This window comes from Volvox carteri (genome assembly GCF_000143455.1).
Source record: "Volvox carteri f. nagariensis unplaced genomic scaffold VOLCAscaffold_16, whole genome shotgun sequence".
NCBI lineage: Eukaryota > Viridiplantae > Chlorophyta > Chlorophyceae > Chlamydomonadales > Volvocaceae > Volvox > Volvox carteri.
The window spans coordinates 19,857-45,376 of record NW_003307559.1 but is presented as its reverse complement, the minus strand read 5'-3'; the positions used below and the strand labels follow the sequence as shown (position 1 = coordinate 45,376).

The 25,520-nt window shown below is 58.0% G+C and overlaps 3 protein-coding genes across 3 annotated transcripts in view; 1 reads left to right on the top strand and 2 right to left on the bottom strand.

The window, feature by feature from the left end:
* Positions 1-111: 111 nt before the first annotated feature.
* On the bottom strand, positions 112-11,714 carry VOLCADRAFT_90214 (uncharacterized protein; the record flags this gene model as incomplete). Its single annotated transcript, XM_002949767.1, has 18 exons — positions 112-256; positions 1,240-2,643; positions 2,891-2,919; positions 3,009-3,440; positions 3,873-4,376; positions 4,561-4,700; positions 4,758-4,858; positions 5,533-6,603; positions 7,626-8,005; positions 8,128-8,169; positions 8,581-8,672; positions 8,749-8,878; positions 9,069-9,229; positions 10,024-10,261; positions 10,416-10,547; positions 10,759-10,943; positions 11,012-11,221; positions 11,369-11,714. The coding sequence occupies 18 exons, from the start codon at positions 11,712-11,714 to the stop codon at positions 112-114; spliced, it is 5,742 nt and encodes a 1,913-aa protein (XP_002949813.1).
* A 1,244-nt stretch (positions 11,715-12,958) lies between these two features.
* copE (epsilon-COP) lies at positions 12,959-15,758 on the top strand. Its single transcript, XM_002949871.1, has 8 exons — positions 12,959-13,196; positions 13,287-13,376; positions 13,445-13,596; positions 13,674-13,740; positions 13,835-13,903; positions 14,323-14,388; positions 14,958-15,127; positions 15,430-15,758. Exons 1-8 carry the CDS (start codon positions 13,041-13,043, stop codon positions 15,521-15,523), a joined length of 864 nt encoding a protein of 287 aa, XP_002949917.1. The 5' UTR covers positions 12,959-13,040; the 3' UTR covers positions 15,524-15,758.
* Positions 15,759-16,305: 547 nt separating this feature from the next.
* Positions 16,306-25,520, bottom strand: part of VOLCADRAFT_104469 (uncharacterized protein) — a gene marked incomplete at its 5' end in the record, with an annotated part of 10,784 nt that continues 1,569 nt past the window's right edge. Inside the window, 13 exons of the mRNA XM_002949766.1 lie at positions 16,306-16,956; positions 17,469-17,611; positions 18,032-18,080; positions 18,610-18,729; positions 18,994-19,139; positions 19,297-19,405; positions 19,541-19,690; positions 20,216-20,486; positions 20,883-21,109; positions 22,021-22,193; positions 23,075-23,156; positions 23,784-23,938; positions 24,752-24,845. Of these exons, the coding sequence (XP_002949812.1) occupies positions 16,822-16,956; positions 17,469-17,611; positions 18,032-18,080; positions 18,610-18,729; positions 18,994-19,139; positions 19,297-19,405; positions 19,541-19,690; positions 20,216-20,486; positions 20,883-21,109; positions 22,021-22,193; positions 23,075-23,156; positions 23,784-23,938; positions 24,752-24,845 (1,854 nt within the window). The 3' untranslated portion in view covers positions 16,306-16,821. The remainder of the gene's footprint in view (positions 16,957-17,468; positions 17,612-18,031; positions 18,081-18,609; positions 18,730-18,993; positions 19,140-19,296; positions 19,406-19,540; positions 19,691-20,215; positions 20,487-20,882; positions 21,110-22,020; positions 22,194-23,074; positions 23,157-23,783; positions 23,939-24,751; positions 24,846-25,520) is intronic.

The following is a 25,520-nucleotide window of genomic DNA, read 5'->3' as shown; positions in this document are numbered from 1 at the left end:
GGGCAGTTAGTATGGTGCTAAGTGACCTACTAAGCGGCCTATTAAGAATGTTACCAAGTAGCTATGAAGAACATATGAAGTGGGTAGCACTAAGATGATATTAAGATGATATTAAGAAGGTATGGTGGCGTTCCACGAGTGCATGTTGGAAGCGCTGGTGCTCACAATGGAATCAAGGACCCCTTCCCCACCCTCCTGGCAGCGCCCACACCACTGTGCACCTTTGGACTTGGATAGCTTCAGCATTGAGCAAGGCCTACATTATGATCCGATGCACACAATGGCTGGTGTCATACGGGGGGAGGCGGCTGGCGGCTGGCAGAGGTTAAGGCGGCTGGCAGAGATTACGGCCTGACTTCTGCTCCCGCAATGTCCGGGTTCAAAACTGCCTGCCGACCTCTCGGGTGTGCGAGATGTGCTGAAATGGGAGGTGGCCCCCAATCTTAAGGACGATGTAGGACGTGATAATATTAACTTATGAGCTGACCAGGAACTAAGTTGAGGTGCCGTTGATCCGCTAGATTTGGTTGAATGCGGGTGGTGAGTTGCTGAACCCAACGAATACATTCTCAAGTCGGATGGGGTGAACGGATTAGGGTGCCCCTCTAGCAGGGGAGAGCAGGGAAATGCCTCGGGAAAGGGGGCCGCTGGTGAAGCTATACCACCCCGTAACATTTAAAGAGAGGGATCACGTGTAACTCAGGATCATTTGTCCACAAGTATTTTTCTGAAATAAGGATACTTGAAATTAATAAAACTTTTTATGCTAAAGTTAAAATATTAATTTTAAGATATAAGCTGCTATGGCAAAACTTGATTTTTGGAATACTATGATTTGATGCTCTAAATTGACCATTTTTTTCTGCTCAAGTAATGTGTGGGTGTGCTGGCTGGGGATGGTAATGCATGTTGAGGCTCAATGCAGGGCTTTAGAAGGTAGCATGACTTTTTATAGAAGGTATTATGGCCTCTCGAGATGCTGGTGGAGAACTGAGCGCGTATTTGTAGACGTTATGTGTGCTGTACTGTGTACCAGCTACTACAACATCCCACCAACCCAATCACCAACCCATCAAAAGCAGCATGAAATGTGCCGCCGCCATCGACCCCACCGTCACATGCGCGGCATCCACTGAACCCAGCCACCAGCCAAGAGCCAACAGCCAGCAGCCAGCCACTGCTGGCACTGATGCCACCGGACTGATTGCACACAGTCTCCGGGGTTCATGCCCTGCCCACCTGCCGGCTGCAGCCTGCGAAGCTAATAGCATGCAATGTGCAGCTGCCAAGACATACCCCGCTGCTCCAACTGAGAGAGGCCATGCTACCACGGCCGGTGCCGCTGTGCTCATTGGCCCATGCAGTGCATCATGGAGCACTTCAATGCCCCTCCCTTTATACATCGTCTCTAGGCCCCACGCCAGCGCCTGCACTGGCCTGGAGAGAAGCTTGACGAGATGCGGATGTGCTGCTACTGCAGTTCTTACCATTGATTCATGCGCCCCCCGTACACCTGACTGGACCATCTGTGGGCCCTGACCTTCCCACCACCGCTCCAGGACCCACGCTATTACCCCGGCTACAGCAGAGAACAGGTCAACCACAGCACCCGGCCGCCGCACCACACACCGCAGGGCCGCTGCAGCCGCCGGTGCAGCACAGGTGCCGTACGTGGCGTAGTACAGCAGCCACGCCACATAGCAGCGCCGCTCCGCCAGCTGCAAGGAAGCCGCCGACTCCAGCTGGATGGCTGTCGATGCAGCAGCTGCTGGCCCCGGTTGGGGTGTGACCTGGCCAACACTGAGGGACATGGCCAGGTTGAGGACGGACACCAACAGCACCAGACTGGGGATCGCTGACGGTGCTCCCGACAGAACTGTGAGGGCCGCCAGCGGCACTAGCAATATCATCATGCGGCGCACCGCCGCCTCCCAAGCAGTGGTGGCGGCAGCAGCAGCAGTGCTGCAACTCCTGTCCTTTGGCCAGAGCACCAGCCGTCGGAGGAACATCAATGGCGCTTTTATAATGCGATGCAGACGTCCGACGAGCATCAACGGCCAATAAAGAATGCTGTACAGCAGCCAGACGAGCAGTTTTGAGCAGGCTGCAGCACAGGCTGCCGGGATCGCCACCGCTGCAATGGCACCCTGCAGGATTGCCGCTATCAGCCAGACCAGCAGTGTCGAGGTGGCCGCCAGGGCCAGCCGGTCCAAGACGGAGAGGAACTCGCCTGCAGCTGCCTCAGGAAGGACCACCAGTGGCTGATCCGGCAGTAACGGAGCCAGCAGACCTTGCAACCCCAGTGGCATCTGCTGTGACAGCGATGCGGCAAGAGGGGCTAGCAGTCCCAGGCCCATTATTCCTCGTGATGACAAGGCGGACCAGCCACAGTTGTGCAGGTGTGGCTGCGGGCACAGACCGGCTACTTGGGCCGTCTTCCGTAAGGCAGGCCAAGTGAGGGTGCTTAGGCGCTGGATGAGGTTCCAGATCTCACCAAAACCGTTGTCATCGGCACTGTTGGCTGGCTGCAGTTTGTGCGGCAGCTCGGAAGGCAGATGCGGCTGTGGCCACGAGGGAGTGTGCAGCAGCAACGAGGTGGCGACGGTGGCCACAGCAGCGGTGATCAGAAACAGTGCCGGGGCCCTGCGGTGCAACAGCCCCACCTGAGGGGGGAACGGAAATGGGAAAGCGAGCACAAAACAACAGTGGGGAAAGCGAGCGCAAGGGAGCACAAGTATTGCAAACAGCGAGCCCCGGGCTGATGGCGCAAAAGTGAAAAGGCAAGGCCGGTAATGGCAACATAAGCCAATCGACAGGACCCAGTATCCATCCTGAGAACTTGCTTGCAGTTGACCACTATCACCGACCAGGGGGCTTCCCCTTTCTCCACCGCCCTCCGCCTTGCCCTGGCAACCAGACCTGCACAGTTCAACCCCAGCATAGCGCCTCAGCCTACACATTACTATGCAGCCACCTCCGGATCCTGCAGTCACACATTGCTCTCGCACCTGCAGTACGCCAACAGCATCCCAAGGGATCATGATCCAGCTCCAAAACCGCCAGCGGCCTCTCAAAGATAGCCCTCCCGCCGGCTCCTTCACGGAATCCGAGGACGACCGCTTCACTACTGAAGTCGGCCCGCTTGGTACTGTCCCCGCCACCACAGGCCTTGGTGCTTCCCTCGCAATCGCTGCCATCACTGCCGTCGATCTCGAAACTGCCTCCGCCGCCGCCGCCACGGCCATCAACGCCGCCAGCTGTGCCCACAGCCACAAGTGCCCCACGTGGGCTAGCAGGAGGGGGCCCAGGCGCTCCACCATGTAGGGCACGAGGTCCAGTTTGTATTGGCAGGCTGGATCCAGGATCGCAGTCACGGAAGAACAGCCTGATGGGTCGGTCGTGCATGGCTCCAGGCTGTGAAGGGTGCGGTTGGTGCTGATCTGCAAAGGGTTTGGTGTATGCGGTTTGGTTAGGCGGTATGGTGGGTTCATAGCCAAAAAATAAGTGTGGGCCTTCTCATCAGGGGCATCAGGGGCCCCAAGGGCCCGCAAGGGTCACCCCAATCATGATGCGACTTCTGTGTTTGGCATCGACTTGATACCGCCGCGGATACCATCATTCGCTTCCTGTGCATCGCCCTCGAACTCCCCCTCCTAACCAGACACTGCATGCGGCTCTTCGGCGTAATGTCCCCTCAGTCGAATCTGCTCTCAAGTCCAACCCGTCTCTATTGGGCCTTATAAGCTGCATTGGTTTTTCTATTTTGGAAAATCAATTGTAGACATAAGGTATAATAAATATTCGTCAACAGAGCACCATAAGGCACCATGTACTTCCTGTGATTCGACTTGGCGACCCGACTAGCCACTTACCCGTAAGAGACTTGCCATGCGGGTGCCAGAGGAACAATTACCGCCGCCGACAAGAACAACAGTCGGGAAGAAACACTGCACGGCGCCGCGGCCACCGCCGCTGCCACCGCCATCTGCTCTTCTGGCGTCTGCCCAAGCTCTGCCACCGCTGCTGCTCCCACTTCTTTGAAGCTCAACTACCGGTTGCCCATCCGCGTCCAGACGAGTTATTCGTACTGCAGTGTATTTGTACAGCCCCAACCATCGCAGGATACCCGCCACAGGGTTAGGGGCCCGGTTATCGTACGTGCTGCTAGTCAAGTACGGCACTTCTAACGGGACCAACAGCTGCCGGCGCTGCTGTGGTGGTAGTGGCCGTGACGGTGGTGGTGGTGCCTGCCAGGTCTTCCCCAGGTTTCCGGCCATGGCCACCAGTCGCCCCATCGGAACCTCCGGGAGGCAGAAACGTAGAGGCTCCGGATGTCGTTGCGATGTATGTCCCGCCACGTCCGAGCCGCTTCCGGACTGTCACGAGGGAAGGAAAGAGCACTGAAGGTGAGTACTGAAGGAGACGATGCGGGGGGAATGACGAACCACGAACGAGCGAAGCTGATGCCAAAGGAGGTGAGGATTAACCAGGAAATCGAGAACGAGTAGTGAAGGGCACCAGGTCTCCCCAACCTGCATTGTATTCTATTTCTGCACTCACCACTGGTGCCAGCGTCTGTGCTACAAAGCTGAATGCGGGTTTGTACGACGGCTCCGCTAACCAAACCGTCAACTGCACTTCCACCACGGCCTCCTGTCCATCGCCAGCAGTAGCGTTTTCCTGCTCCCTGTTCCGTGTGCCTCCAGCGGCGGCGGCGGCGGCGGCCAGTGGTAGCGGTAGTGGTAGTGGGGGCCCACCGGTCCGCTCTAGCAGCGGTAGCACCAACGAGTTGGGCAGCAGCAGCAGCCAGCCACCTCGCGACTGGTACTCCCGGCCCTGGTTGATGAGTTGCCACTCACTGAGGCGATACAAACACCCGGTGGGAGGTGGGAGGTGGGAGGTGGGCGACAGGTCTAGACTGATCCAGGAAGTGTAGGTTTAGTAAGTCGGTGTGTAGATGCAGCCAATGTGCGATCTGAGCAGATCCAGACGGACTAAGCTACGATCGCCGTATAATGTGTGGGACAGGGGGGCATATCTTCACCCGTGGCCGCTACCCGGCGAAATCCTGCCTTCCCCGGTAGCCTTCCGGGGCACCCTCATCTAGTCACCCTAGCCAACTTCTCAGTGGATCGCTCAGGTTCCGCACCCACCACCAGCATCCAACGGAATCTGCCGGGTCGACAGCGGCCCAACTCCATTCCTGGTCAGCTCGCAGGTTAACTTTATCCCAGGTCACCACCGTCTATCAACTAGGGGCGCTATGCCTTCCACTATCGGAAGGATTTACGACCCTGACAGGTCTCGATCCCGGGATCCCCCGGGTGCAATGGCGCGTGCCTTACCAGTAGTGCTTAACCTACAGTGCCAAATGCATACCTAACAGTCCCTAACCTGCCGTATATATAGATGGAGGGGAGGCCCTCCACAGTCAGTCAGGGGCCCTCCGCACTCCTGTCCCGCCGCATTCCCATACGTCGTCTTGAACGGTCAGCTCGCATCAGTAGGTAGGAAACCACTTCAACAACTCACCTTTGCAGCCGAGTTCGCCATCCGCCCGCCGCGGACACCGCGGGCAATGGCGCCGCAAACCCCGTCACCTCCACGTCGTGACGCACCGACCGACTGCGCGCGGGAAGCGCCCGCCGCGCTGCCGTCTGCAATTTCTCCTGCAATTTACTCCCTTGATCACCTGGCGCCGTCGCTGCGGCAGGGCTGCCAGTAACCGTGCCATAGTCCACCGTGACACTGAGCCAGGCTCGGAACGCTGAACAGGGGTTGGATCCGGAGATAACGGCTGCCCAGCCTCGGGGACCCTCCTCACCCAAGCGCCGACCCATGGGTCCCGTTCCGTCCGTCAGATCCCAGGAGTACATGCGGCCCCAGCCGGGAACACCCTCCAAGTCACTCGGCAGCAGACGTAGCGTCGCCTGCCCATCCTCGCCCGGCTTCAGCCGCTGTGGATCGCCGTACTGTAAATACCAGGCCAAGTTGGCGCCACCACAGGCCGCCCCGCCGTCCGCTGAAGGCGTCAATGCCCGCTGAGCCAGCCGGAGCAAGGGCCCTGCTTCGCCCACGCCCTCCAAATCGTTCCTTTCTCGCTCCGGCATCTCCTCCGAGTCGACCTTCGTCCCATGGATGCCCCCGGTACCCTCTCCACTGCCATCAACTCTGCTGCTGTGGCCATCGTTCCCCACACCCTGAGCCCGTCGCGTTTGGCGCCGTAGGCCAGGCGACGGCGGCATCGCCGCTGCCACAGTTGCCGCCGCCATGTACGACTGTGCAGGGTGTGCCAAGTGCTGGTCAAGCCGCCGTAATGCCCAATCCCAGGAGCGCCCCGTATTAGGAGGCTGTACGACGGCATCATCGTGAGAAAGGCCTTCCGTTACGATTCGCGCTGCATCCAGTCCATGTGCGGCCGCCCAGGCGGCCGGGGCTTCGGCGGCGGAGCGGTCGGATGCCTCTTCGTGGGTAAGACGGCGGCTGCTGGTGGTCGCTGCAGCCGCTGCATTGCGCACCGCCGCCAGGTCCGGTAATGCGTCCTTACAAAGGTGCGGCATAAGGGACGTCACAAAATGGGGTGCGGAATTCACGGCTGTACGGCTGTACGACAGAGGAGGGGATCAGAGGAGGGAAATAAGTCGAGGACCGAAGCACTCTTGCAGTATATGCGATGTTTCCGAACAAGGGAAGGTATATGCGGCCATGGCTTGGATCAGCTCTCAACAGATGGTGGCTGTGGCCCACAAGCTGACCCTCCTTTCCGACGCGGAAGGGAATGTAAAGCCCGCCTCCATGCACGGTGCCACGTTCGCCAAGCTTTGCAATCATGCGGTTCACATTCCAGACCACATTCACCAGAATTATCCTTGTGTCACGCTCCAGTACACTTGAGGTTCACGTTAACTTTCTGACATTCGCACGCGAACCCCGCCATCCACACATATTCCCCAGCTACACCGTCCCCACCCGACGCACTTCACTTTTCTCTACTAGTATGGTCCTAGTATAGTTACGCACTTACTTCCAGTTGCCCCCTCCATGTTTACAACCAACCAACCGCCTCCTAACAGCGCTGCCTCTGACCCCGGTTTCTACACGCTTTTGCAGTTTCGCTCTTATCCTACACCGTTTTCAAAGGGAAACGCGTCGACCTGAGGTCGCTTTTGTGGCTGCACCGAGTGGTCCGCAGGCACTGCATTGTGGTGCGTGTCTATGCGACCATCTCGGTGCCTTCGGGCCCCCTTGGGCAGAGTGGCACCCAGCGCACAGCAACTCGAAGCTAACTAATTTATGGTTTCATGATGCAGAAGAAAGCTCTGAACTCTGTCCTTCAGCTACGCCTGTTTGTCGCTGCCAACCTCCTGCCTGCCTGCCTGCCTGCCTGCCTTGCTGCCATCCTGTTTTGCCTGCCGCGCTTCTTGTTTGCCTGCAATCTGCTGGCTTGTCCGGCGTGAAGGCGCTATTGGAGGTTTACAATGTCCGCCGTGAACCTCAGTGCTCTCGGCTCGTTAACGCGGCCTTGGCCACTCCTTGGCCACTGCAGCTACTACTACGGAACACTACTAGGGCCCCTAGGGTCAACACCCGACACATACATACATATATAAATACATACCACTTACCTGTGCCAGTTCCACGAGCGCCTGCCCAAATGCCACCACAAGCTGGTTGCACCACACCAGACCGTTGTGGCGGGAGGGACACCAGCCGCCTGGCAGCTCGGAAAGAACCAGCCGCCGCCACATGCCCTGAGAGCGACGACAGGGTCGGCAACGGAAGGAGAGGGGATGTGGCGACAGCAAAACCCGCAGTGAAGCTGCCCTAAAGGCGAGCAAAAGATGAGCATCACAAAGAACCACCAATAATCAGAGGTGGAAAACGGAATATAGCCCCTGGCAGCCCCTGGTACAGTGAAAGCATGCAGGACAACAGCCGCTGCGGAAGGACAGTGAAGGGGAGCTGCGGGCCCGCGCCGCCAGTGGTGCGGCGAGTAAGTAGCAGTCTACACGGACGACATGCTGCAGCTGAGAGGAGTCACCGGGGTGTCACCGGTAGTGTGCGCTCGCCCGTTCCAGATGAGCATTATTAGCAATCTGTTTCCTGCCCGGTGCCCTTCCTGCCCACCTGTGGTGCAAGACCTTCCGGATCGGTGAGCGCCGCCGCCACCTGCGGAGGTGGGGAAGGAAAGGGGCCGAGTGCGGGAGGGAGAGAGTGAAAGTGATTCGGCTGTGCCGTGTCACGTGCGTACGGGCGCGCGTTCGCACACATGTGCATATACAGATGGCCAACCGTGTATGCGTGTGTGCGCGAAGGGAGACTCTCCTTATGATGTGTGGGACAGGGGGCCATATCTTCACCCGTGGCCGCTACCCTGCGAAACCCTGCCTTCCCCGGTATTTCGGGCCACCCTCATCCGGTTGCCCTAGTCAACTTCTCAGTGGGCCACTTAGGCTCCGCACCCACCACCGGCATCCAACGGAAACTGCCGGATCGACGGCGGCTCAACTCCATTCCTGGTCAGCTCGCAAGTCAACGTCATCCCAGGTCACCATCGTCCATCAACTAGGGGCACTTTACCTTCCACCATCGGAAGGATTTTCGACCCTGACAGGTCTCGATCCCGCGATCTCCCGGGGGCATTGGTGGGTGCTCTACCAGTAGTGCCTGACCTGATACATGCATGCGTACGTGTGTGTATGGGTGCGTGTGTGTCTCCAAAGGTACAGACAGCCAAATGCATCGCACAGGAAGATAAGCAGGCCGGCGCCTTTGCATTGCGGTTGCAGTCTTGGCACGAGTGTCCCACGAGAGCATACAGGTAGTGCCAGCGCCAAGCTATGGTTGCGGCGGCGGCGGCAGGGGCAATTAGTGATAGCTGCGGTGGACGGCAAACAGAACAGACTGGAGAGGTGGAGACATTGCTTGCCGGCAGAGGCGGAAACGAACGGCTGGTGGTCATTATCACACGTGCAGAGGACGGCCTGACAAACGACGACAAGACTGACAATCTCATCCGTTGGCGCCGCCTCGTTGCCTCGCATACCCCCGCACGCGCACACACTTACCTGGACGTCCGCGGCGCCTCCCGCGATGGCCACCACGGGAACCACGGGGCGCGGTCGGGCGGCTGCCCGCGTGTAGAAACGTTGGAGGGACGGGTGTCCGGGTGCAGGTGGTCGGACGTGGGGCGAGCCTAGCGTCACGAGCAGCGAGGCGAGGGACGGACCTGCGGCAATGGAAGGAAGGCCGTGGTGTGAGAGGGGGGCTCAAAGGAGAGCTGTCCCCGCCCATGCGCACCGGGTGTCGCGGAATAGGTGCTTTCTTCTAACTGTTCGGTCGTCGTGTCACGTAGCCTTCACACTTACCAGCGGTGGGGTCTCTGTCCCTGTGCGGCATCCTTTTAATAACCCCAGATTTGCATGCGCCGCGTCCATAGGAGGTAGTGCAGAGCAGGCCATGGCATTCCCTAACCACCACCACCCCGACTCGTGACCTTCTTGGCGTATATAGCCGCCGCAGTGTCCTAACGCCTTTCGACCCACGTGGCGACCCCATATGTAGCACCCACACACCCACACACCCACACACACGCTCGTGTGGCGGGTCACGGACTCTGCGTACATTAATCTCTTGGCCGAAACCTGAAGTTCTGGAATCTACATCCGGATCCATCGGGCGCGCAAGGGCCGCAAGAACTCACATTGTATAGACCAGAAGGCGAGCTGTCCGATTATGGCAGGTCAACTGAGGAGGCAGCTGTGCGAAATGCAATGAAAGGAGATCCCCGCCCACTTCATCACCTATCGGCCCATCTAGTGTGGCCGCGCTACAACACCAGCGACACATGGACTCCATCAGCCGAATCATGCCATGTACACCACCGGCAACTACCACCTGCCGCTCCAACTACCACCTGCCTCTCCAACTACCACCTGCCGCTCCAACTACCACCTGCCTCTCCAACTACCGCCTGCCGCTCCAACTACCACCTGCCGCTCCTACACCGCCAGGCGGGCGTACCTAGTTCCGGGTCCTCTGCCGCTCGCGCCAGTGCATCCGCCGCCACCACTCCTCCCATAGAATGTCCCACCACCACCAGACCCGGGTGCAGCTGCAGAGGCCGGCGCCCTCCGCTCGAGCCCGCGGTGGTGGTGCTGCGGGTGTTGGTGTCGGCGGCCCCACCACTACTGGGGGTGATTATGTTGTGGATGGCTGCCAGGTGCCTCATTGCCGCTAACGTGAACTTCACATGTCTCTCCTGCGGCGGTAGGTAGTAGTGGTGGGAGGAAGAGGCAGAACGCGTGAGACAGGAGGGGGTCAGGGAGGGGGCCCCCAAGGTCAGGCAGTCCTGGGTCCCTCTCGCCTGCACACAGGTCCAAGGCCTTGGGTCACCTACCCATTGTCCAACCTACCAGGATATCACCGTCGAAGGCCGACCACTCGCCCTCCAGATCCAACATGTACCAGATCACGTCCACCGGGTCCAAAAAGCGCACTCCCAGACGGGAGCTTCGGCGGGCGGTTTCGGAGGCCAGCGAGCGAACCTGGATAGGTATCAACGAAAGCGCTGCGAATGGGCGAGCAATACGGTACAAAAAGGTACCGACAAGAGAAAACGGGGTAAGCGGCCGCGCAATAATGGGCCAGGCAGTGGCAGGCGGCTAGGCGCATCCCATCAGGAAAGCTAGCAGGCAGGCGGATGGCATGCCGTTGACGTCCCACATGAATGGGTTGCGGGACGGGAAGCTAACCTACCGGCTTGGGCAAAGCTACGCAGTCCCCGTCCCCGGTGTCAATGTACTTGTCCCTGAACTCGTCAATCGACTTGGCCAAGACTTCGCGCTCACATATTTTTGCTCTGAGAACTTGCGGCTTATAATTGAGCCATGAGACATTCTTCCCCATACGACAAGTGGATCCCAAGTCCCGCCGCGCACCATCTCATGAGAGCCGCCGTTGCCAGGGATGAACAACACCGGCAATGCCAGTCCACTGCCCCGCCGCGGACCTGCGAGCAAACAATCAAGACGTTTTCCAGCCAGCGGGGAGACCGTCAGGCGGCGCTGCTTATAGTAAGATACACCGTTCAATGTCATGCTCGCCGCGCGCACGTTCGCATGGCCGCAATACAGGGGTAGGTTGTCTGCCAAAGCTACGTGGATGAGGAGCCGCCTCGGTAGATTAATTACCCCGTGCGGCGTGTGAGTCCACATGGCCCCTGTGGGTGCAGGGCCGCTTACAAGCGTGCCGGGACTCCCCCCTCTCTGATCCAAGACAGACTCAAGTCAACTCTCACGATCTACCCCCGTCCTGTGAATGTGGGAGGTTCGACCGATAGAGACTGGGAGAGGACAACGCAGCTCACCTTGGTCATCGCCCGTGTACCGCCATAGTCGGTATCTGGAGTTTCTCAAGTTATTCACGGCAACCACAACCCGATTGGCCACAGTAGAGAATTCCTTTGCCCAGTCGGGTAGTGGCGAGGTAGGTGCAGCGGTATGCATCATGACTGCGGAAACCTCTATTGAGCCGTTGGGGCCAGATGATGAAACCTTGAGGCCGGCTGTCTCAGGTGGCATCTCGACGGCAGCGTACTTCGCATACATGTAGGTCATCTCGCATGATTGCTGGGATTGCAAAACATGGTAGAGTTGGACGCCGCACCATGCTAGCATCGCCGCAGTAGTCGCAAGCAGAACCGCGAGCTTCATCCCTCCAAAGTAATGTCAGCCCGTAATTTAGGCTACTTGTAAGTTAGTCCTTTACATATGAAATTACTGTGGTTGCCAAGACGCTCTTTCAGTTCATTTCCATTTGTCACGGTCATCTCTAGGTCATAAAGATTGTTAATTACCCTTTCGCTGTATGCAAAGCATGTTCTACTATATAAGGAGCTAATATAACTTTGGCATTTTCACGGAATGCATGGATCCAAAAGAAGCGTTGAACTTCTAACAAGACGCTGGCGTAAAGGAACAGGGCTTTACTGCCTGTTTAACTACGATCAAGACAATGTTGTTCACCGTGAATGGATTCGCCTCGTCGATACCATGAGCTTGGATGCTGAAGGCCGTTTGTACTGTGGTACGGGTTCACAACTGCATGCAGAAACCTGCGACCGGAGAACCAGACGGACGACCGTTAACTCTGTCTTTACAAATCTACCGTGGTCCAAATTTATTATTTTCACGATGTACTTAGGGTATCAGGAGTTCCCCTGGTTTGCAATGTTTGGCAGGGCTGACGGGCGGCCACGAACCAGGATGGTGAAGCGAGAGCATCAACTGTAGCAACCATCCGTGCATTAAGCACCATGCGAAGTACTTGGAGCTGTTGGAAACAAGACGGAAGCAGGCTTAATGGGTGCTGGGGTAGGTTCTTTTCCCAAGCAGGTCTGCAGGATCAGTGTGGAACAGCTTTCGTGGGGTTTCACCACGTGGGACGATTCTTATCCCTCGAAGGACAGTGCAGGTACAATACTAAGGCAAGGCGTCAGGTCGACGAAAAACATATGACAGCAATCTGGACGTCACTGCCCTTCCTGGCAGAGCCATGAAGATGCCATGCAGGAAGGAATGCCGTTCACAGGAAGCGGTGTTGACATCGACCCATGTGTGCTACAATCTGATGGCAATGACAAATTAGACCTGCGTTTGGTGGCGATGGCTTTGGCTGGCGAAGCTGGCATAGGCTTGTGGCACGTACGATCGCGCATCGGCTTGGCCCCTGCTTGCCCCTTACTACAGGACGAAAAGTTGCCGTGCTGACTCACAAAGTAGTTGTTTCGTCGGGTGGCCATGTGTATACTATAAGGTGAAGTTGATGGGTCGTTGCGGAATGAGGCTCTCTGTGAACGGGTGCATCCCTTAAACGTACGGCAACAGTACTGCGCCAATTCCCTTAGGCATGGTTCATGGGACACGGTTATTGTTTGGGTATGTTGTTATTTCTGGTTAACACATTAAGTCGTAAGTAGCATTGGAAGGCAAACTTTTAACGGCAAACGTTTAGTTGGTGATTGCCAAGCCGCTGTAGCGATGGCGGATCTCCTATTCAATGTTCGAAATGCCTTTTATCTAGGAGCTTACAATACAGTGATCAACGAGGCAGCTGACCTGGACTTGTCAGAAGCTGAGGCGATTGAGCGTGACTGCTTCGTTTACCGTTCCTACATCGCGCAGGGCAGCTACGATGTGAGCATCTTATAGCTTAGGACTCTTTTGGCTACGTTGCGGCAATTTCCTTACAGTGTCAGAGCACATGGCTTCGCTTCGTGCTTGCAGTTGGTGATCAATGAAATTCGAGATTCAGCTGCCACCGGACTTCTTGCGGTGAAACTCTTGGCGCAGTACTTATCGGGGCGCAAGTCGAAGGCAAGCCTTGCTCAATAATCAGTGGGGAGCCCTGGTTAAACAACGAACACTGCATTATTTACACACAGGAGGATGTCTTGGCAACTCTTCAAGACTGGCTGTCAGATTCAGCTTGCAACAGGAACACGACCGTGTTGCTGGTAGCGGGAATGATCCACGCGCAGGAGGGGAATTACCCGGAGGCGCTCAAATGCTGTCATGGAAGCACAAACCTTGAGCTGTGAGAATTGTTCGGTTTCGGCGCTTTGGATAAGCGTTTGCGGGGTCTTAGAAATGGCATTCCTCGCGCTGTTGCAGGCAAGCCCTCTGCGTCCAGGTGTACCTGAAGATGGACCGGCCAGATAAGGCGGAGCTGCAGGTCAAGGTGCGACAAGAGTGGCACAATCGTTAGTGTGCTGGACGAGCAGCTCCAAAGTCCTCCCTTCGTAACGCTGTCTTGCCCCTTGCCTTAATATCAGACCATGTCCGGTATCGACGATGATGCAACCCTGACGCAGCTGGCTACCGCGTGGGTTGGCCAGGCGCTGGTGAGTGTCGCTCTGGGCCATTCGGCAAGGGGTTGGGGCCCGGGAGTACTGCAGCTGCCATGTGCCATCCATTTTCCAGGGGAGCATGTTGTGAAAAGCATAAAGCCCCCTTCACCCATACGTTTCCCAACTCCAACAGGATTCATTGTGTGTAAGCCACGCTGCATCTAAGTGTCATTTTATTGTCCTTGGGCCCGCTTCACGAACCACATGACTTAGCATGCCGTGGCGCCTATTGGCCATGCCCATTTACTCTTCATCTGCCAGTGAAGCTATGCAGCCGATTAAGGTTCTGATTGTAGATTTTTGCGTTGAGCTAGCTCCTGCGGTTAGGTCCACCAGTCTGCGATCCGCTGCTGTGGGGTCTGGTTGTTCTGTAATGATTGCCCTGTAATTGTACCATCGGTCCACCTCGACAGGGCGGTGCCAAGGTCCAGGAGGCTGCTTACGTATACCAGGAGCTGGGCGAGAAGTATAACTATACGGTACAGATGCATATCTGTTTGCACGGCTTACGACCCAAACTGTAGCCCTGTGCATCTTTGTCTGTCCATCGAGGGTGGGCAGACTATCTCCTCCCCAAGTATGGGGGCAGGAGTTGGGCGCATGTCTTGGCACGCCTCCTTGGTCTTAACCTCGCCAGCCTGGGGAAGGCGCTGGCACGAGATGTTGCCTCGGAATGGCACGGCCTCAGCCTTGTTGCTTTGCGGGCTTGTCCCGCTGCCCCATTCGCTCGAAATAGGGACGTCTCCGTTCACGAGTCAAGTTATGTATTCCTATGTCTGCTTGCGCCATGTTTAAGGGTTAAAAGTACGGGGCTGTACCTAAAGTCAAGCATAGGCACGGCCTTGTGGCGCCTCGTTACTTGCCAAACATGCTGGTGCATACGCTGCTGTGTGCTCGGCCCCTGCCATGGCGGTGTATGCGTGGCTGCTTAGCAGCCCTTTGGGGCATGGAATGCCGTCGCCCTATTGGCGTCTCGGGAATCTTCGCTTCCAAAGCTGAACCGCCATCTTCCCTCACTGTGTTGCGTCGCGTGCGCTTTCTATTTTAGGCCGCCCTGTACAATGGCCGCGCGGTGTGCTATATGAAGATGGGGCGCTGGGAGGATGCGGATCACGATCTACAGGAGGCGTTCTCCAAGGACTCCAAGGACCCGGATACGCTGTCCAATCTAATTACTGTTGGGCTGCACCTAGGCAAGAACGTCGCACGCTACCAGACGTGAGTTATGAGGGCCCTCTTTCTCTTCAGTGTGAGGCAACGCCGCTTTGTAACGTGTGTTCAGGAAGGGGAGTAGAAGAACGCCCCGCTGCGTGTTACCGGTGCGTGGGCCGCCCATGCTGATTTTGTTGTTCGGCCCGGACTAGGAGCGCGAGGTCGGCAGAGGTTTTACACTTGGAAGGAATGACTGATGGGGAAACTAGCGCAAGCATATGTGTATGTGCAGAGGGTTGATTGATGTTAGCAGTTGAGTAACAATTACGTTGTTCGGTGTGCCGGCTCTGTGACTTGATCCCATGCAGGCAGCTCAAGATGGTAGCAGCCAATCACCCCAACGTCAAACGACTTGAGGCTGCGGATGAGGCGTTCACACGGGCGGCAGCGTCCATCGCGTAATGTGCTTGTGCTTCCGATATTAGCGCTGGCATGAGCGGCGCTGATATCAACACGACTGACGTCTGAGTTGTCGATCTGCTGCTGTGTGTCTGAGAGCGACATGTAGCGGTGTTTATTGGCAACGTCTTTACATGTGTGGATAGTCGACTCCGCAGTAATACTGTTGTGCATACTAACTGTTAACTACTTCATACCTGAAACCATTTATCGGTGTCTGTAATATTGCATAGGAACGATCAAGGTTGTCAGCAAGCAAATACAATTGGAGCCATGTGACTCAGTGAAAATTCTACCGGGCAGGATTTGTGCCGCGCCCGAAACACACTCGGCAACACACGTTTGCTGATACTCAAAGTGTTTATCACGCCACGTCACTCACGACATCAATAACATAAACGAAAACGATATTGCAGATGTGGCAAATGACGGCCGAGTTGATTCAACCTATATCCAACTCAACAAGAGCGACAACGTCAATCAGTTTGACAGGCTTAGGTGTTGACTTCACTTTGCTAGTCTTAATTCGGTAGGCCAGCATAGCTCACCTTTCCAGCAGGCGGCCTGGCGTATATGCGAGCCGCTGGTACGGCAACAAACACGCTGCAACGCACGATAGCATAGTATACATGTGTGGCAAAAGGCAACGCTCCACACACAGCCTCGCCTTCATCAGCAATGAGCGCCACAGCGGTCCGCAGGATAAACACACAATCTCAGACGGCACACCATCCTGGCCATACGAACACGCCTCTGACACTGCTTTCCAAGAATGAATGGACGGCACAATAAAACCAACGACCAATATCAGGCAGTCAATACAAATTATTTGAACTTACAGCAACCAATAAAAGCAATCAACAGCTTTAGCTACCGAATAACAAAGATACGTCCTCCTTGCCGACCAATCCGTCGAACAAGGTGTCTTATCCTCAGCAGACCCAGCAACCAAGCCAATGGTAGCAACGCAATCGCAATCGGTGAGCACAGGCCGCAGATCCTCCCCCTCGCGAGCAACGAGTTGCAACGGAAAGAAACAGCGGAGGCGTCCGCTAATGCGTTCCCACGTCTGCTGTTCAGCACATCATCGTCCCTCGTCTATGCATATCAATCTACCTCCCCCCCACCATCCGCTGCTCCACCGCATCCCCGGGAGTGGGGACGGCCTCAATCCGTTGTGTTGCAGTCCCTACACAACGGACCAACCCTTGGGTGATGCCAAGAATATTTCCAGCTGCGAATACATCCAAAATCTACCATGACATGCTCAAAGCCCAATCCACCCGTCGTCTGCCTCCTCGTCACTTAGCAGCGCCATCCCCCGCTGTCAACGCCGCCCCGGCTGCTCCCGTGCTACTGAAGCTGATCTGCACGTCGGCCCCCTCCAGTCGCACCATCACTCGACTACCCCCGTGGGACTTGATTCGCGACACCAGCTGTGCGGGTAGTGCGAGGGAGAGGGGGAAGGGGAGTGAGGGGGAACTCGTACTGGTTTCGTGTAATGGCTGTCATGCGTAAAGCGCATTAACACACAGAGCATAAAGGGAGAGGTTGAATCACGTCGGACAACTAAAGGCGCAGCAATAAGAGCCGAAGTCTGCGGATAAGGCTGCCGTGCATACGACATACTGCTTCACCTCCCTACTGCGTTCCCCTACCCCAGGGGTGCACTCGCATGTTCGGAGCTCAACCAACATTCATTGCATATACAGACTGACAGACAGACCCGTAAGAAGGCAACTCAGCTCCCTGGGACACACAGACCGGACCTACGAATCACCGGACCTACGAGTCATGGAACCTGTCCAAATTTCCCCCTTCCCCCCCCCCTCCCAGGTTCCCAAATTCCCGAAATCCCCAAAACATACATACATGCCATCACGCACGCGTGCGACGCCTCCGTCCCCCCCTTTCCCAGACACACACACATGCCCCGCCACCCATGTACCTCCGTGCAGTGGCAGCCTGCTAGCAACACCCCCATGTTGCGGGCCCTCACAGCGCTGTGGCTGAGCACGTCGGGGCAGCCAGGCCCCGAGGCGCCTCCCCCCACCAGCACAGCCACACAGCCATCGGGAATCTCCTCAGCACCTAAACAGACACACATACATATACACACACCGGCCGGGGGCCGGGGTTTCAAGGGGACGGGGAGTTGTTCAGGGAGTCGTGTCCAAATCTGCGCACCAGCAGCACCAGCAGCACCAGCAGCACCAGCAGCACCAGCAGCAGCACCAGCAGCACCAGCAGCAGCACCAGCAGCAGCACCAGCAGGGTAGTGGACGGTACGATGCCTTCCTGGACGACCTATGGCTCCACCCACCGGGGGCCCCAGCGGCGCATTACCCGCCCACGACTTGGGCCCCCTGGTGGGTACGAGTAGTTCCCAGTGCCCCCCAACCCCCCACCAGGAGGAGGAGAGGTGGAGGAGAGGAACCCCTAATTAACACTAGGTCCTCCAACCGCGGCTCCCCCCACACACACCCTAGAGCTACATGGCCATCCACCCACCCGTGATTCCCTCCACGAGCAGTACGGTGGGCTCACGCATGACCTCATGCTGTACGGCAGCCAGTCGGGCCTCCACACGCAACCGTCCGGCAAGTACGGGACGGCCCGAGCCCCGACTCACAATCTGACCAGCCCGCCGCGGGATATAGAACCAACAGTGAAGAGAGGGGCAAAGGGTGTTAAAAATGGCATACGGGGTGGGTGTGGTGGGTGGGTGTGGTGGGTGGGTGGGTGGGAGGGCCATAGCATCGCATCTTGCTGCGGGGTCGGAAGGCAGCGGAAGGCGGCAACAAGGTAGTGATGTATTCCTGGACTAGGTTCCGATACACCACCCCCCCGGCGGTGTCCTCATTCGCTTTGGACAACTCCTGTTCGGCTGTGCCGGCACTCTGGATGACGTCGCGATCAGTCCGTCGGCGGTTGAACAGTTCGCTGTTTTGGCCCCTATGGGGGAACATTTCCTTCTCGGAATGCATCCGCCCCTCCTTCGCACCATCCCGGCTCCTAAACCGGGCTCCCCTCTCGCCCGGCCCCCGATGAGGGCGACCTAACCCACCCCTTTCCCCCCTTCCCCCCACCTGCCAGGGCCCGCCCCCGGTCGCCTGCCGCAGAGCCGGCTCCAGGGAAGCCAGCAGCTGAGCCAGAGGGGCGCCGCTGCTGCCTCGAACCACCTCCTCCCCCACGCCGCTCACCGCCGCCTGCAATGCAATACACTCCCCACCGGGTGGAGTCGGGTGGGCAGTTAAGACAGTTGCTGCCCTGTGCCGTACGTTGCACCGTACGGCGTACATCGCGAAGAGAATTCTTGGGCTGTCCTCGGGGTACGACCATGCCTTCAGAACTAAACAATGTTATATCCCTAAGGCATGAACACATCAATGTATAAATGTACACGCGCGGTGGACATCCAAAACATTTCTCCCCTCCCCCCTCTCCCCTCTCCCGCCCACGAACTGTCTCACCGGCTGCAATTTTAGTCTGTCTGCCAGGGCCTCCGCTGCCGGCTGTATAAGGCCTATGAGCGCCGCCCCGTGGTCCGCCAGGAAGCGCTTCAACCGCTCCGCAATGGCCAGGGCTTGCAACATGCGGTCACGAGCGTCCCGTGGGTCTGTGTAGACACAGGGGCATGGGGAAGGCGGTGGAGGAGTTGGGGAGTGCCACCCGACTCGGAGCCCCTTCCCCCACCCCGCATTCCCCCTCCTCTTCCTCCGCCCCGCACCCCCCCCCCTTCCCTCTCAGCAAGGCCCTTCCCCTCCCCCCCCCACCCTCTTGTGCCACCAGCAGCCTTAGCCATTTGTTGGAGTACACAAGGTCGTCATTCGGGCAGCAGCTGAGGGCCGCGTTCTCAGCCGCCAGCCGAACCACCTCCAGAGCCTGAGAGGGGACGGCCCGGGCAGGGCCACCGGGGCCACCGGGGAAAGAGATCGGGGGAAGGGGAACTGGGTGTTGGGGGTAAGACGAACCACTGACAATTGAAGCAGATATACCAGAGATAGACAGATACTGCACATGTTGGGGGTGTTGGGGGTGTCCGGGTGGAATTCGTTTGGATAAGGGTTTCATAGAAATAGGGCGATGAGATAATAATTTGTTGTCCCGATTCAGGATTGTTTGTTTGTTTGCTTGCAGGGCTTTAGAGGTTGGGTGGGGTGTGGAGGCCTGAGGGAGGGACACAGGGGTTGGGCGGGAGTCAGGAGGGGTTGTAGGGCCCCCGGGCACCCGGGGGAGGGGGTGAAGCAGGTCAGGGTACGACAAGAAGGGAACGGTGAGACAGGTCCGGCAGCAGAGGATCCCGGATTAACGGAGGATCCCGGATCTCTTACCTTGTGTGCCCAGTGATACACAAGGTAAGAGACACACCCAACCGGAAGCCTCTAACGATGAGTACGGACGTACAACACATCACCCTACATCACAGACACGCCCCTGATGGGGCTCATTGCGGATATCCACTACCCTGCTCAACATATTTGTGTGTGTGACGGAGGGAGGGGGTATAGGGGGGGAAAGACGAACCACGAGCGAGTGAAGCTGCTGCCAGTGCAAGAGTGTACCAGACGTAGAACTGACCAGGAGGGGGAAAGGGAGGGAGGGGATGATGTCAGACGTAGCCTCCCACCCACTCCCACTCCCACCACTACAAGTCGGACCCACCCCCACCCCCGCCCCCGCCCCCAGCCCCACCTGGGTCAGCGCCGCCGCCGCCGCGAAGGAGCCACGGAGGGGCAGCACGGAGCCGCCACCGCCGCCACCATTACCGTTACCAATAACCCGGCCGGCGGCGCCGTTGGCCCTGCCGCCGCCGCCGCCGTTGGCTCCCTTCCCGGCCGCCGCCGCAGCGATGTATATGGCAGTCGCGTCGGCGATGGTCTTCTTGACGGGCCCTATGTTGGCTTCAACGGCGGTTCTTAGAGCGCTGTCCAGCGCCAGGTCAAGGAACGCCACGTCCACCAACCTGTACGGCGTACGACATCGGCGACAAATTCGTTCGAGACGTGGTGGGTTGTAATTATGGTGGCGATGAAGCTAGGAAGTGTTGATACCTCTGGTAGTGAGGGGGTCAGGGTGGGACTGAAACCTATGGGGGGACCTTTCCTGGTTTTGCTACAGACAAGTCCTCGGGGTACTCGGGAGTCCTGGAAAATATGTCTTTCCCTCCCTTCATTTTCTATGATACATACACACGTACAAACACGGCGCCCAACTCCCTTCCGTACCGACATACACAGATATTCCGTACTCGGAATCTTGCCGCGGCAGGAGGTTGGAGCCCTAAGACGGGCCCAGACACACCCCTCCCCCCCCCCTCCTTTCCTTTCCCCCTTCCTCCTCCCTCGGCCCCGCCCCTCACCGTCCGCCACAAGCCGAATCGCCCCCGTCCAGGAACGGCCGGATACAATGACGCGCCTCCACCACCATCTCCATCAACCGTACGGCACCGGATAGACCGTACAGCGACGCCACGTCAGTGGGCCGTTGAGTGGGCGCCGCCGGTACCGCAGCGGCACCAGCGGCGGCGCCGCCACTGCCGCCAGACGCCACCGCCGCCAGCGGGGAGTTCCGTACTCCAGCAGCCGCCTGCGGAGAGGTTCAGCAAAGCCCAGGCAGGAGGAGAAGGACCGTGTACGACTCACAACCGACAACGTAAAGAGGGGGAGATGCCGTACACTGAAGGGAGGACAAAGCATGCATAAGGCATCAATTGGTGACGCCCAAAGTAATAACAGCCAAAATGCAAGCAGCAACTGCCGTACGGGCCTGGAAATCTGTTCCTTGAAACAACCTGACATGAATGGAACTCAGGTTCAAGCTGTGCACATACATATACGGCAGGCGGCTGGCAGAGGTTAAGGCCTGACTTCTGCTCCCGGCCGACCTGGGTTCAAATCCGCCTGCCGGCTCCTCGGGTGCTTGAGGAGTGTTGAAATGGGAGGTGGTCCCCCATCTTGTGGACGGTGTAGGACGTGATAAAATCAATTTGCGAGCTGACCAGGAACTAAGTTGATGCGCCGTTGATCCGCTAGATTTGGTTGGATGCTGGTGGTGAGTTGCCGAACCCAACGAATACATTCTGAAGTCGGATGGGGTGACGGATTAGGGTGCCCCTCTAGCAGGGGAGAGCAGGGACTGCCCCGGGAAAGGGGGCCGCTGGCGAAGTTAACCACCCTGTAACAACATACATACATAGATATGGCCCACTTCCAGTATAATGTAACAAATAATAACCCGAACAGTCTTCAGTACCCGACGTAGTGTTGCTAGTGCTACTGCTATACTTCTGCTCCCGCTCCTGCTGCTACTGCTGCTGCGGGAGAACCTCATCACCTCACTCCCCCGGCCTTACCGCCCCTAGATCCCATGGGGCCTGCCGCTGTTGAAATTCTAATATTTTGCTGTTGTTATTCTTGTAATTTATTGCTGTTAGTCGCAACGGTCAACCACCCCATTTGGTGATGTGGTGTTAGGGGCACAAGCACAAGGCGACTCACCGAGGAAGGCGGCGGGGTGCCGCTGCCGCGCGATGTCGTATCTGCTGCAGCCGCCGCCGCCGCCGCCGCCGCGGGGGAGGCCAGGTGTCGTTGCAGCGCCAGAAGGGCCCTCAGGTGCCGCTCCAAGGTGGGGGTGACGACGTGGGGTACGGCAGGTACGACAATGCACTTCCCTGCAAATGAAGTTAAGGGGACCGAGACAACAGTGAACGTTCGGCAGGTAAAGATCCACAACATCCACAGCTCGAATCTCCTCCTGGCTGAAGATGTCGGATAACCCGGACGATGGGAACTCTTACCGGTTTTGAGCCCCCCACTTCTCTCGTACGACACCTTCTGCGTCGTCCTGCGCCGCCTTTGCATTTGTATTTCTTCTGTTTTAGTCCCTTCGTTTTCTTCCGCTTCCACAGAGGTTCTTTAGAGCTTCTTATTCCCAGCTTCCCCAGCCTGCCATCTTAATATTCCCTTTCAGCGGCATTCGCATGCGTTCTTGTCATTATCGTTCGCTGCTCACAACTTTCCCACCTCTCTGCCTTGCATGTGCCTTTGCCCCCTGCTTCTGCTGCCTGGCCAGAAGGTTCGAGCTTTGTCGGTGTATATCGCGTTGCGTCGGTCGGCTAGCCGGACTAGGATAGTCGGGTCGGTCGGGTCGGTCGCGCGTTTTTTGGGGGGAGTTTGGAGGAGCACTTGCACACCGACAGCTTTTTATTACCAGCTAATCAGCCAGTTTTCGCCAAAGTTCGTCAATGCCGCGGCCAGGCCGGCGGCAAACTTTATTCCAGCTTCATGTCAGCAGTTGTTTTACTACTTTTCCGCCGCTTCTTCACCTACCTTTACTTCTTACAGCTTGGCTGTACTGCTTTTCTTCTGCGCTTATTTTAGTCTTGGCGGCTAGGTAGGTAGTTTTCCGACATCTTCTTCACTACGTCATCCCGAGGTCGCCGCACTTCAAGAACGCCTTTTGGTAAGTTCTACTTCTGGTACACTCTTGCCCTGGCAGCAGCTTCACTCGTTCGTGGTTCGTCTCCCCCCCCCTCACGCCCCTCCCCCTCACCCTTCATATCCGACTCCTGGTACCCCAGCACGTTGTTTATGGCTGAGGCCAGGTCATCACCCCCGTGAACAGCCTGGAGGGTCTGTTGAGGGGTAGGGGTAGGGGTAGAGGTAGGGGTAGGGGAGGGGGGAGAGGGGGGTTTCAAGTAGAGTAGGAGTAGGGGGAGGGGGGTTTGAGGTGGGGGAGGAGGAGGTGGGGTTTGAGGTGGGGTAGGGGTAGGGGGAGGTGGGGTAGGGGTAGGGGTAGGGGTAGGGGTAGGGGGAGGTGGGGCAGGGGGCGGGGGGTTTGAGGTGGGGTAGGGGTAGGGGGAGGTGGGGCAGGGGGCGGGGTTTGAGGTGGAGGGAGCCGGATCACCGGAGCCGAGAGGTAGACTGGGACGAGAAGGGATTTGGATTTGTCCCTTCAGCAATAACGACCAGCAGCTGCTGCCACAAATTGAGCAGTTGACAGTTAACGACGGTGTGGCGGTAGTTGACAGTTGGCAACCTCTAATCCGCCGCACCGCGAACCCAACATAGCCCCAGACACCCGCATCCAAACCACACGCGGTCCGCAACACCAGGGCCATACTCAGTACGGCGGCCCCCCTCCCTTCTCCTCTTCCGCCCCTTTCCCCCTCCGTATTCTCACACACTATCAAGCTAGCAGGATCCATACACATATCCATCCCCTCCACACGCCCTCCCCCCTCCCCCCTCCTCCGCCCCACCTGCAGGTATGCGGTGAGGTCCCTCTGAAGGCCCGCCGCCTGCTGCCCGCTGAACCGCGGCTCGGAGGTGATGGGGCGGTCGAACGAGGCCAGACGTTGGGCGGTGATGCCCGCGGAGCTCAGGGTGCGCCAGTAGGCGGTGACGGATAGACCGGCTGGGGGGAAACAGGGGAGGAGGAGATGTGCAGGGAGGGGAGGGGAGGGGAGGGGGGAGGAGAGGGGGTTACGTGAAGAGGGATGTGAAGTGGCCTGTCACTAAGGGGGGTTTTACCGGTTGGGTCGGTAACAGGGCGGGTAATAGGCTCCCACTATCCCCACTCGCTGCCCCCATCTGTAATAGCTGGCCGCTGAAAAGGCCTCGCGAGATGTTGCTGGTCGAGCGCCTAGGGTGTATTTGTAGAGGTTATGTCTGCCGTACTGTGTACCAGCTAGTATACCACCCGCCCCCACGGTGGTGTCCTATGTGTGTGTAGAGGGGGGGTCGGTCCTAAATACACGACGCGACGCGACGTCAGCGTGTAGGTGTGGGTGTGGGTCAAGGAGGGGGAGAGGGGCCGAAAGCGAAGGCGGGGAGGGCGGGAAGGCAGTGGTGGAGGAGGGGCAGTGGACCCGCGGAAGCGGGTGATGCGGGGAGGAGCCGTTGTGCCCCCCGGCCGGTATTGGGGGGTGGAGGTCCGGTGGCGGCAGTGCGATGCGACTGAAGTTAGGGGTAATGAGTTGGCGAGGAGGAGAAGCGCCGCGCTTCCCTTCCCCCCACCCCCACACCTCACTCATACACACACACCCCACACAGACACGCACACACTCCTTCCCCCCGTGGGGAATAAGACCCTCAACCCAACCCAGATTGGTTCTGAGCTTTCCTGCCTTTCCAAATGCCATGAATGAACATCCAATTAACCGGTCAACCAACCCCACCATCTTATACACCGGCTCAATAACCCCCCAAGCCCCTCCCCTCTCCCCACCGGCAATGTAGTCCAGAAGGGCCCTACATATCACCACGTCGTCCGGGGAGGTGTTGTTGTGCAGCTTCTGGTGCCACTCCTCCATCATACCGCCCTGGGGGCGAGGCGGGGCGGGCGTGTGTGCGTGTGTATGCATGTATGTATATGTGTGTGTGTAGGCGCGGGTTGGAAGGGGGCCAGGGGAGGGGAGGAGAGCACAACAAAGAGGGAGAGAGGGTACCGGTTACGACGTCCGAGCGCCCCCTCCCCCCTCCCCGGGGGCAACACCGGAAACTCTAAGTCCCACCCAAACCCCCACCCCACCCCACCCCGCGTAGAAGGGTCAGGGCGGTCGGCGTGGGAAACACAGCATCCCCTCCCCGTTTTCCCCCCAGGGCAAGGAAGGCTGAAGGCAGGCAGCAGCCCGGGTGCTGAGTGACCGACTCAGGGGAGACCCACTCGTTACCACCACCACCACCACCACCACCCCCGGCGTCGGTGAACCACCGGGAAGACCGGGAAGACAGTTCAACCCCACACCGACTCCCCAAAGCCCCATACACCGCACTTCCACATACACACCAAGAGGCCCCCCAGCTTACACTGCTACCTCCCTCTCCCGGCCCGCAAACATAATCGCTGCTCCCTCCCTCGCCCTCCCCCTCCGCCCTTCCGCAGCCCCCAAACCCCTTTCCACCCCCCATCTCTCTCCCGCTAAACACCCTTACGTACGTACATACCTTGCAGTCATTCCGTTGCTGTATCGCCAGGATTTCATCCCGTATGCGCT